Raw genomic sequence first — 13,256 nt, 5'->3', positions numbered from 1 at the left:
GGTTGGTTTTCGGTCGGATCATGTCGGGTTTTTTCCCATTTAGGGTACAAGTTGGATTCGGGTTGAGTCATGTTCGGGTCGGGTTTGGGTCTTATATAGTCAGGTTTGTAGTAGTTCATTTCGGGTTTTGAGTCAAATTCGGATCGGATAATTTTTGGATCGGTTAAAATGCAGGCCAGGTTCACTCTCGGGCACGGGTTAAGCAAGTAAATATCTGATTAAGTAATCTCAAAATATTCAAGCGTAAAATATTTACTCCACAAGTCGAGTCAATAACAGGTTATGTGGTAAATATCGGATTAATTAAGGCCATTGTCGGGTCGGGTATCGGGCTCAGATCATTGTTCAGTCGGGTCAGTTCGGTTATCGGTTATCTTTCGGTCGGGTGTCAGGTTCGGGCTCAGGTCATACAACATCGGGTTAAAATCGGTTATCGATTTTTTCGGGTATGGTACATGCCGGGTTTCGGGTTACCTATTTAACCAAAATTTTGGGTCATGGTCGGTTACATGTTCGATCGGTTCAGGTCGGGTTCTCGGGTCGGGTCAGTTTTTTACATCTCTATTACACTGTGTTTGGATAAAAGGTTTTTAGAAACGGGTTGAAAAGCTAGTTTATAACGATATGCTTGTTAAGTACTCGTTCGTCCCAAAATTATAGTATTGTTTGACTAAAAACACGGATTTTAAGAAAAGTAGAATATAGTGTATGAAAAATTGAAATGAAGTACATTGATGACTAATCTGTATGAGAAAGTAGAATATATTACATGTAAAAAGGAATAAAGTACATGTAAAAAAGAAAAAAGTAATTGGGGAAAGGGAATATAGTACATGATGAGGTTTTCAATGCATTTTTTTGTTGTGGTCCCATATGAGGGCAAGAAGTATTTTATGTTCAAATAAGGAAACAAGACTATAATTATGGGACGCTCGATTTGGAATACAAGACTATAATTTTGGGATGGAGGGAGTAGCTAATAATAACTCTAGTCATTAATTACGACAAATGAAAGTCATTCTATGGAATGACAAGATAATATATACTCCATCTGTTTCGAAATAATGGGGACCCTTACACAAATCATAAAAACCAAGATAAATGAATAGAAAATAGGAAATAAGTATGGAAAAGTGAAATGTTGTAAGAAAAGAATAATAAAAAATAAGGTTGAGTGGAATGGTGTAAGAAAAGAATAATAAAATATAGGTTGGTGAAAATTTATGCGTAAAAGGAAAATATAAGAATAGATTGAGTGAAATGTTTTAAGCAAAGTAGGAAAAAGAGGAGTGTGGATGCATTAAATATGGTGAGTCATCTACCCAAAGATAGAATAAAGTAGAGTGTCCCTTTTATTTTGAAACACCTACTTATAGAAACCGCCCCCATTATTTCGAAACGGAAGAGGGGGGCGGGGGGGGGGGTAATTGACAAAATTAGTGGATGCCAACTAGTTTAGTTGGTAAAGTATTGAGGAGGTGACACCCAAGACCTGAGAGCGAATCTCGTCTACATCATTTGACCCTTTTGGCTCTCTCTACACCAAAAATTAAATAAAAAATGATAGACAAAATTAGGGACAAAGTAAAAAAAAAAACATACAATTGCCAAATCGTATCTAGGATGCAAATGAGCGGAGTATTAACATTATCGAGCTAACCTTGTTAAGGAATATTGGTGTTCGTGTTAGGTTATGAACCATCCAGTGTCATGCGGAAAAATCATAAATTTCCAGAGTCCAAATTAATTGCACATAATCAATTAGCATAATATTCATACTTTGTAATGCGTGCCTCCATAGCTGCTCCCGAACCGAACAAGAACAAGTTAGAACGAATAATGTCGTCCCTCCGTAGAAAGTCCACAACACGTTCGATCCGCCTTAGGTTCAACCAACTAGGATATCATCTAAGGGGTTTTGTATTCGGGATCTCACTCCAGTGATAGGTAAAAGCATATGAATTATTGTACTAAATTCATGACCATAGACCATGTATTTATAGGAAAATAGGAAAACCTAGGTAGTCAAATCCAACTAGGATAGGGAAGTTTGGGATAATCCCAAACACCTAGGATTAGTAAAACTGGCCAGCTTGTGGCCCAGACTATTTGCCGCGCAAGTAAGTTTGGGGCCCAAACCTTGCTCGCACAAACCTCTCAGCCCATGCGCGCTGGCCAGCAGGTGGGGCGCTGGACCTGGCGCTGGCGCTGACGCTGGGACTTGTGCTCGGCGTTGGCGCTGCACTTCGTGGGCTGGCTCTTCGAGGGATGGGCCGACCTTTCTCACTGGCCTGTCGCTCGCCGTGGTTCCGATTTGTTTTCCGATTCCGAAATTTATTTCCGACTCAAACAATATTTCCGTTTCCGGTAATATTTCCGATTCCGACAATATTTCCGATTCCGGTAATATTTCCGTTTCCGGCAATATTTTCGATAATATTTTCCGAAATGAATCATATTTCCGTTTTCGGTATTATCTTCTACTTAGATAATATTTATATTACCGTAATGAACCATATATCCGTTTCCATAAAATATGCTTTCTTTTCCTTTTAATGATTCGTTTATCTCCCACTGGAATTGTAATCCCCCGTAATTTTATACATTTTATTTATATTTTAACGTATATTTAATAAATAATTTACGAATTTTAGAAATAAATATATAATTAACGTATATTTATTTATTACATTTTAATATTTTCAACGATTTACGAAATCGAAAATGATTTTAGAATTTTAAGTTGAAAAGAATTTGAATTACGAAAATTGATTGAATTTAGAAAACGATCTTATTCAGTTTTGGATTCGAATCATAAAAGCTAAATCCTAATTCTAGCCCACTTGGGAAAGCCCAACATTAAAACCCAAAAACTCAAACCTCCCTTCCCTTACTCTAATTCACGTGAAACCCAAGCAAGCATACACTCCTCTCCCTCCTTCAATCTCACGTACAACAAACCCTCACAGCCGTTTTTCTCTCCTCCTTCACGCCGTGCTCCAGCCGCCGGTCAATCACCTCCCGCCGCCGGTAAGCACCCCTTTGCTTCGACCTTCTTCTTCGTCGTCCTTCTTCCCTTTCGTTTCTCTTTTCTTTCTTTTGTTTTTCTTTTTCGCTCCTCCTCACTTCGTTGTTTTGTTTCTCGGGCCAGCCACCACCGCACGACCACCGTGCCCTGCTGCCGACCATCGTTCTCAACCACCGCGGCAACCACCACGGCAACCACCACCGGTGTGCTGCACCGTTGATTGCTGCTTTGCCCAGCCGACTCTCCTCCTCTCCCCTTTCTTATTTCGAGTGCTACCCACCACCAACGCACGCCCCAGTGCAGCCACCACCCTGCTCCACCATTGAGCCGCCATCCTCCGCGACCAGTTGTGTTGCTGCCGCGCAGTCCACCGCCGGCCAACCTCTTCTTTCTCTTCTAGTTTTTGGTTAATTCTCAACCCTAAACTAAATTATGTTTTAGTTATGTTTTAATTAAATATGTTTTATTAGTTTAATCCATGTTTCTTGAATTAAATTATAGTTTTATTATTAAGTTAGGAATTTCAGATTATATACTTTGCATAATTAATAATTTAATTTTCAGATTTATATAATTGAATTAAAATAAGGATTTTAATTATTAAAACATGAATTTTTAAGATTTTAATAGTTTTAAAATCATGATAGAATGGTTATGAATTATTAAAATTATTATTTTTATGTTCTAAGCATGATAATTTGGTTTTGGGAAAGCTTTAAACGATTTCATATTGCTGAAAATTTAAAGTATGACGTTTGCGAAGAGTTTTCAACGAATTTCAATCATTGATTCAATGATTATGATGCTAGGAAATCAAATGTTCAAGTTTTAATGTTAGGGAATGTCCTAAATATGTTTAGGATGTATTTAGAATGATTTGTTATTGTGTGAGTGATTAGAAGTTGATTGGGAATATTTGTTGGTTGTTTAGGCGGAGAATTCTCTTTAGGCGACTTTTGAATTATTAAAGTGGTATTGCAGTTTGTTTACACAAGGTACGTACATACCGGTGTGCTTGGAATGTGTGCTAATTGTTGAAACCATGTTGAATTTGTTGTTGAACTTGGCTATGTTGATAGTAATGTTGAACTTGGTGATGTTGATATTATCGACGAACTTAGTCAGGTTGAAATTGCATGTTTAATACTATTGCATGGACATATTGAACCTATATTGCATTACGAGAATTATAACATGTTAGTATGGATGATTGATGCAAACATGTTTGATTGGGAACACTAGATTACTTTGTATATATTGATTCAGATCAGTTGATTGTTGTTCCCTTTTAGCTTTTCACTACTTTATGAGGGCCGAGGACCTTGTTTAGTAAGTTGAAACCTTATACCCATATAGAGGGGTTAATCAGTATTAAAGGAAAGGTTGGATTTAATTGGAATGAGTCTTGTTTGATCCCTTTATGATACTTACTTAATTCCAAGATAAAAACAGTTGTGAATACATGTGGTTTGTATGCCTTATGTGATTGTTAAGTCATAACAGAGTTTCAATTTGTAAATCATGTAAAGTGAAACTGAGTAGCAATAGCTTTAGACTGTGCACGTCTAAAGTGACGGACAAACAGGAGTTGGGGTTCATGGTGGTAGCCCATGACCTTTAATTCGGACCGGATTGATCACCATGTCCTATTTTTATTCAAACGTTCCTCGATATCGCAGGTCACTGAGGTTACGGAGTCGCGCCCGTACCTCGTCTTCCTTAGTGAAGCCTCTAGCTAGAAAACTCGGTCCATTGTCTATTTCAACTAAAATAATATTATTGTTATAAGTCTAACCTAGTCTAGTCAAGTATGGTCGTCAAATTATCATGTTTGTCTGCCCTTATTTATGTTCATTAGTATCATGTTAGGATGATTCGTTTGGTAGTATCATGTTAGGATTATTATTGCTTTTAGTATGTAGTACTCAGCTTTGCTGATTACGTGCTTTGTTTGTGTGTGTTGATCATGGCTATGCCTTATTGATCCTGTGATGACCCAACTTTGGTGAGCAGTCTCTAAGGATCAATAAGCATTGCCCATCTACAGGTTTGAAGATGATGCATCATTGGGATCGGGATTAGAGAGCTTGTAGTTATATTTGTTTTATTAAGTGATTTGGTTTGTTAACTTAGATTTGAAAGTTGTCGTACTATTCGTATTTCCTTATTTCCGTTAATTGGTTTTGGACTTAATATGTAGTCGATTATTTATGAACCTAAAAGTTAGTTTTATGTTTTCCGCTGCAAAATTCTGATTAAGCTGTACGTTTTCACACGGTCGATAATGTCTTGATAATTCTCTATAGTTATATTTATAAAAGGGTTGTTTTAGAAGAAGGGAATTGTCGGGGTGTTACAGGAATCAACATCCATCATTTCCGAATATACATAATTAGAGTATTTACTGAATATAATATTCATCTAAATACTTGATCCGTTCACGTACTATTTGTGTGACCCTACGGGTTCAGTCAAGAGTAAGTTGTGACATTAATAATATTAATTCCACTTGAACTGAAGCGGCCTCTGGCTAGGCATTCAGATCACTTGATCTCACTGAATAATTAACTTGCTTAATTAAACTGAACTGCATTTATTAGACTTAGCATTAAATGCAAACTTGGACCATGGGCATATTTCCTTAAAATCTTTTGTTCGAGTTGAGCTAGTTTAGAAAAATTTCTTGTTTGAGCTCGACTTGAGCTTGCTCGTTCTTATTTCGAGCTCGAGCTCTAAACGGAACGAGCTTTAAACGAGATTTGCAACCCATTCTCTTTTTACGAAGATAAAAGGTAAATTTAAATAGGTACTCTATTATAATTTTGGACTTTACAGTTATGCTGAATTATATATACACACATATATATAATTAAAAGATTTTAGGAAACCATATAATTTTATACTCCGTATTATTCTATTAAAATATACGAGCTATTAACGAGTTATAAACGAGGTAATGTTCGTGAACATTAACAAGTCGAACACAATGGCGTCCGAATATGCTTTAATTGGTAATGAACAAGATTTTATCGAGCTTGTTCGCGAGTTATTCACGAACTTATCGGCTAATTTGCACCCTAATCATATCGGTAAGAAACCAAATTTTTGAAAGGAAATCCTATAATAATTAGGAAAAATTGACAAATTGGCGGTCCCAACTATGAACATTCATCTTTAAAGGGTCCCAAGTACAAATTATTACTGGCATGTCTCAACTAAGGGCCGGGTGTGTTAACTTCGCGTGGTCCTTTTTACCGATGACCGGTTTGTAAGTCAAACCTTTTCATATATTTTTCATTCTTTTAATTTATCTATTTTTCCCAAATAATTTGACTTCAGATTTTCTTAGGCACGTGTTTTTGTTTTTCCCTCCCATTTTCTCCACTTCACCCAACTTCTGCACCCACCTTCATAACTCCAACCCTTCTTCTTCCATTAACTTCTCTGCAAAAAGGACGAGCATCCAATACCATCATTATTGCATTCTTACTGTGTACATCCATCACCATCTCCATTTTTGTTTTTGGAAGAATTCCCTTTCCTTTTGTGGGTGCATTCAATTTCATAAGGAAACATCACATTCACGCACAAAAATTGAAAGTAAAACATCAATTTATTAGTACATTAGTAGTTTAGGGTTTTATAACTGCACAATGAACTGTAATTTTATGGTTAACCTAATTAATTTCGTAATTTAGGGTTTTAATCTTGTAATTTTCGTAATTTAGGATTTTAACGAGATTGTGAAATTGGATTTCCATGATTGTCGATGTCAAGAACTAGAATTAATCCTAATATTTGTGATTTAAATTGCATATTTTTTTCATAATTTTTGTGGTTTTTAATCTCGTAAGTTTAATAAATTTATGTCTTTATGTGATTGTAGTTTAATGGGGGTAAAGTGGTTGTTACTTTGAAATTTTGGCATGAGGGTTTGTTTAAAGATAAACAGAGAGGTCGACAATACGTGGGTGGGCAAGCTAGATCGTTTCAGGTGAATATTGATGAACACTGTTGGTGGTATTTACTGGAATTAGTGGAGAAATGTGAAAAGTATGGGAAAGTTGAGGAGATATATTAATTGCTCCCTAATAAGTGGTTAGATGGGTTAATGAGTGTATACACTGATAAGGAAGTGTTGGAAATAGCTGAAATTGTGTTAAAGTGTAGGTCAATAGAGTTGTTTGTGTTGCATGGAATGATAATCCCATTGTCATCCCAGCCTCACTCCCTTCCCCTCCAGAAGTTGCAAAACCTTAGAAAACTAAGGCCAAAAAGAAAGTGAAAACACCAACAAAACCTGCCAAGCCCATGATGAAGCCCAAAATTCCAGTCCAAAAAAAAGCCACACAAAAAACCAATTCCCTACCACTTAGGTCCAGTCCAAGATTTAAGAGTACACAATCGCAACCAACCAACCTTATACAATCCCAACCAATCCTACATAGCTAACACCATCTCAGCAGAAATCCCAAACACTCAACAATCCCAAGCTAGAAACACTGAAAACTCCTCTAATATCACAAAAAAAAACTCCTGAACATATTGAATCTACTCTTGATTTCAACAAAAAAAACCTTGGAAACACTCAACCTTCTCCTGAACACACAGATGAAGAGTATGTTTTTCATGATACCAAACTAGAGAGTCCACTGGGATTGAATGAGCTCATTGGTGATGACATTTCAGACTCTGATTGTTCAGATGAAGCTTATCGACTAGATGAGGGTTCCGAATATTCTGAGGGGGTTAACACTGATGATGGGGTTAACGCTGATGTTGATGAAGCTATGGACAATGAACTCAGAACTCTTGCTGATGAGGAGCTCAACCACCAGATTTCAGAATTTGAGAGTGATAATGAAGAGTTGAGGGAAGCAAGGAATAGAGTGAGAACCAAGAACAATCACTTGTATGAAATAGAAAAACATCTACAAAAGGCTGAAGAGGGTAGACTTGGGGTGGAAAAGGAGGCTAGACCTAGAAAGACAACATAAAAGGGAGGGGATGGTGAAGGTAGTGGCTTCGTAAGCGAATACGAGGATAGTGAAGAGGATATTGACATTCCAAAACCTTCTGTTGAGGATGATACTGGTGTCAAAAGGAGGGGCAGGGGGAATGATTATTAGTTAAAACACATATTTCACTAACTTTGTTTGGAAGGTGGGCTTCAAATTTCCTAACAGATAAGCATTTATGAATGTTGTAGCCAAGTTTGCAATAACAAAATGTAGAAACTTTTGCTTTACATCGAGCAATAAGAAAAGGAAGCAAAGAATCAAAGTGAATTGTCTACCTGGATGTCCCTTTAGGTTATATGGTTCTTGGTATACAAGAAGGGCATGCTTTGTTGTGAAGTCAATAGACAATGAGCACATCTATTGTAGAAACATGAAAGTCCAAAAAGCAACTGAAGTCGATGTGGATGGCAAAGCAGTTTCTGGAAATATTCAAGGCAAGACCACATTGGCCGGCAAAGGAGATCATTGAAACTGTGAAAAGGACTTACAAGGTTGTGATTAAGAGGCCAATGTCTTATAAGGTGAAGTATTCTTCTAATAGGAAAACATATAATTTCATATTATTCTATTAAAATGTATGAGCTATTAACGAGCATAAACGAGATAATGTTCGTGAACATTAACGAGTCGAATACAATGGTGTTCGAGTAAAGCTCGAGCTTGTTCATTTTCTTAATGAACGAGCTTTGATAGGTAATAATGGGATTTTATTGAGCTTGTTCACAAGTTATTCACGAACTTATTGGCTAATTTGCACCCTAAATCATATCAGTTATAAACCAAAATTTTGAAAGGAAATACAATAATTATTATTCGTACTTTGTAAAATTAGGAACACAATTGGCAATTAAGCATAAATATAGTCAAATAATCTCTATTTAATAAAGGAACTCTTGAATATTTTGTTGTCAATGTAAAATGTCTACATGACTATATTGTCCCTAATCACTTGGTATTTACATCTATACCTAGTCTATAAAAAGGAAGACCATAGTTTATTAGATGACATGTGTCATCCCATCTTTCTTCCATTTATTTGTTTTTTTTTTCAATTTTTTCTTTTGTTGTTTGTGATATAAATTATTTTACTGCTTTAACACCCCACTTCATCTTCCCCATTCAACATCAATTCACCAATTAATTCATATAACCTCTTCCACCCCCATCTACCTCTTTAACACTCGATATTAATCCACCATCTAATTTGTATATATTTTTTCAACTTTCAACCCACTGAAATCACAATTCTCAACAAAATTAACATTTTAAAAGACCGCTTAAGAATCGCTATATAATTGCATGTTCATTGAACGGGCTCATAAGCTAGTTGCTTTAAAAAACTATGGAGTAATTAACAAACTACCTATAAAAAGTGTCAACTAAGAATAAAAGCATGATTAATTTCCTAATTTGAAATGTATCACACACATTGCATTTATTAACACTAGTATCTTACCGAGTACTACCTCCGTTTCAAAAAGATCTTTACAGTTACTATTTGCACGGACTCCAATGCAATATTTAACTACTAATATTTTCATTTTCGTATGTGAAAAAATTATAAAAATTTGATATTTTGAAAATACATCACGAGACCAATCTAACAAGATCTTACATGTAACGTTTTGATATATATAATGGTGAGAATTTACGGTCAAAGTTTTTATACTTTGGACACATTTTCCAAAGCGTAAAGAACTTTCTGAAACGGAGGTAGTATATGATATCACCATATATATATTTTTTATATGACCATAAATATATACTATCAACTAAACATAATTGACAAAAAAATCTCACGCTATTAAATTTAATTAAATAACATAATAGACTCCCCTAAAAAAACTCTATTATATAAGCTAGGAACTAAGGTCTTTTTGATAATCACAATTTTGGTGTCCCCTACGTAAAAGACAAAAATACCCTTCACAGTGTTACAGTTTAATCCTACTACAAACCTAATTTGATTGCAATAACATAACGCCCAAAATTACTTGCAAAAAAAGAAACGACCATCCTCAAATAATCTTCTCTCATAAATTTTACAGTCTCTCTCTCTCCTCAGAAAACCCTCTCTCAGAAAATGGGGAATGAGAAATCGAAACCGAGGTGGTGATCCACCGTCGCCAACGATGAATGTGGAGTCATCATCATCACGTGTGCCAAATTCTTTGGCGTCAATCACTGGATTGGAGATCACGACAGTGTTGACGTCAAGAACGTCGACGATTCGGCGAACGACGTCGTCGAGCAGCCGTATACGACGGAGTTCTCTCGAGCGCTTCTCTGGAACCGCACCACTGATAGACCACTTATTAAGATTCAATTCAAAAGGGGAATCCACTGATAAAACTAGTTTAAGGAGATTCCCCGTGCGAAGAAGTTCTTCTCTCATTCCAAAAAGTAAATCTAGTTCTTGAATTACTTACTTTGATTCCTGTTTTTGATTTAATTCATCAATTGCTTAATCCCACTCCAAAAATTGCATTTTTTTCATCAAATTTTGACGAAATTATGGCAATGAAAAACATTACATTGGTTTCCAGCAGTTGGGTATTGTTCAATTAAGAAGGAGAGAGTAAAATTTGGAATTGGATAAGTATTCGATTCTTAGACGTTTGAGGATTCATGCTAGGGATTTGAGAATTTTGGATCCTCTGTTGTCATATCCTTTAATTATTCTGGGCAGAGAAAGAGCTATTATCGTGAATTTGGAGATATAATTTCTTGCATAATTTTGTCATTTTCAATATTTTTGGGTATTTTCTGGTGTTAATTTTTGATTTTTTTGTGGGTTTGTATGATTTCAGCATATCAAAGCAATTATCACTACAGAGGAGGCAATGCTTCGTTTTCAATCATTATAAAACACTCTCTAATTATTTATATATTAATGATCAAGGTTTTTTTCTCTTTTTCATTTCTACTATTAAATTCCTTGAAAATATTGGCATGTTTTTTATTTAATTCATCACTTGCTTAATTTCTCTATCTTACTTCACGTCTGAGTGAGTAATTTTAATTTCCCCCAACTTGGGTTTGATAATATGCAGACAAGGTTGTTGATGATCCAATTTGCAAAATAAGGTCCAAATGCTAAGAAAATGTAAGAATTAAAAATTAACAAAATAAAATTTGACAGTTTTCATTGAATTTGTTTCCTGCTTTGTTTTTCAATTAATTAGTTTGGGTAATTTGCGTTTCCTTTTTTTTTTTCAATTACAGAGTAATTAGTTTGGGTATCTTTAATTTGATGTTTATAAGATGTGGGTATCTTTAATTTGATGTTTATAAGGTGTGGGTATCTTTACTTTTTAATTTTTTTTTCTCTGTATTAGTGATCAAAATTGTATGTTATTGCTTTGATATATGTTGCAGTTATTGGCATGGGGTTCTTGTGGAAATAGATGTTGAATAATAAAGATAGTAGAAGGTGAAGCTATAGCTAGAATTTTTATGGATAGCTTATGTTGCTTTAGTTTAGTTTCTCAGGTAAGGGATTAATCTATTTGTGGTATTTGCTCTTAATTTTTGAGTTTTATGAGTTCCATTAATGTTTATATAAGCTGTTAAATATTTTGGGCATCTTTAATTAATGATGGTTGATTATATATACTTCGTATGTTGTAATTGATCAACAATTGATGAAACACAGTGCATGGATCAGACTGTATTTTATGCTGTTAACAACAAGTTAAGGTTTTTTCCTTTTTCTGGTGGTGGGGGTGGTGGTAGTGGTGGGGAGGGGGGGGGGGGGGGGGGAGGGGGAGTACAAGAAAATACAAATTTCTTGGTGAGGAAGAGTTATGTACAAATTTATTGATTTTGATGCCAATTTCGTTGCTTAATTTTGTTAATTTTGCTTTATTCAAAGTTTTATAATGCTTCATTTGCTTGCAATTTAATTAATTGATGTTCATTACTTTAATCGTATTTCTACAATGCATCTGGATGCTTAGAGTTACCATTGACTGGAAGCTTGCGAATGGTAGAGGTCATGGGTATTAGTGAATGTGTTGATTGTCAGCAGAACAATATCAAGCACATCCATGCTTATGAAGGTATATATATAAGTTAACGCGTTTTCATTGTACTGTCTGCTTCTGTTATATATGTATGTTCTGATATAAACAAGTTTTATATATGCATGGCTTAGAGTTACCATTGATTGCAAGCTTGCGAATGGTGAGGTGAAAACAAGAGGGGAAGGGAAGCTTGATAAAGATGAGAAGTTTAGAATAGATTTTCCATATGGACCTACCAATGGAGAATCATTTTTCTGTTCGTTTGTGTATTTCCTAATCAAATGGCTGTGAAAAAAGCTGTAGAATTTTTTTCAAAGAGTTTGATTGATGAAGTTCATAAATGGGGTTAATGAAACAAAATGGAGTAACTCTTAGGTATATGATGGAATTTTGGAATTTATTTTTTGGTACTAAGATTTAGATTATTTGTCATGTAAAGGCATGATTACTCTGTTTCACTATTTAAATGTATGCTCGTATAGTATAACCTTAATTTTTTTAAATATGAACTTTGTGAATATTTTTTTAATCTAATATTTATATTTAGTGGTTGTATTACAATTTTAAGTTTTTATATAATCCGGCACGCATCGCGTGCATATAAGACTAGTAATAACATAATAGACCACTTTAACTCCAAAACCTCACAACGGCTTACCTAACACTTAGCTATATGATACAAGTATGTGATAAAAATATATATGACACTAACCAATGATTTCTTGGCCTAGTGGTTAAAAGTGAGGGCCTGTGTACAATAGGTCTCAGGTTCGAATTCCTCGTCCCATTTGTAATTTATACTGCCTTTATGGCTCATTCACACTAAAAAAACTATATGACTTAGAAAACCTACGATATACATATCACGTGCATCTCTATTATATAAGAGAAGAGCTTATGTTATTTCAGTAATTACACTTTTGGTGTCCCCTTTATAAAAGACTAAACTACTCTCAGTTACTTTACAATTTAAATAATTAAGTAAAAAAATAACAACTGCCATATTAAGTTTTAATTTTGGTTGTGTTTTTCATTTTTGAATTTAGCTTTGATGATTTGATGAGTTGAATTGTATGTAAAAATAGGAAAACACGATGTTAGGTTTCTAATTAAAACTTAGGGATTACCAATTGAATGATTGTTTACGAAATTTTGTCCCAAAATCATAGGTTAGATTCGACT

General features: G+C 34.9%; 1 protein-coding gene across 4 annotated transcripts; it reads left to right on the top strand.

Moving 5' to 3' along the window:
- The first annotated feature begins 10,057 nt into the window (after positions 1–10,057).
- LOC130470713 (uncharacterized) lies at positions 10,058–12,452 on the top strand. 4 transcript variants are annotated; one of them, XR_008931437.1, is made up of 4 exons: positions 10,058–10,452; positions 10,860–10,951; positions 11,103–12,110; positions 12,206–12,452. XR_008931437.1 is itself a non-coding variant. In XM_056841238.1 (3 exons), the coding sequence occupies exons 1-3, from the start codon at positions 10,140–10,142 to the stop codon at positions 12,241–12,243; spliced, it is 453 nt and encodes a 150-aa protein (XP_056697216.1). In that variant the 5' UTR covers positions 10,058–10,139; the 3' UTR covers positions 12,244–12,452. The 4 variants fall into 4 exon arrangements, 1 of the variants encoding a protein (XP_056697216.1); XR_008931436.1 differs by having other exon boundaries at positions 10,860–12,110; XR_008931435.1 differs by having other exon boundaries at positions 10,058–10,951.
- Positions 12,453–13,256: the final 804 nt, after the last annotated feature.

Source organism: Spinacia oleracea, chromosome 3 (genome assembly GCF_020520425.1).
Source record: "Spinacia oleracea cultivar Varoflay chromosome 3, BTI_SOV_V1, whole genome shotgun sequence".
NCBI lineage: Eukaryota > Viridiplantae > Streptophyta > Magnoliopsida > Caryophyllales > Amaranthaceae > Spinacia > Spinacia oleracea.
This window is presented reverse-complemented; position numbering and strand designations above follow the sequence as displayed.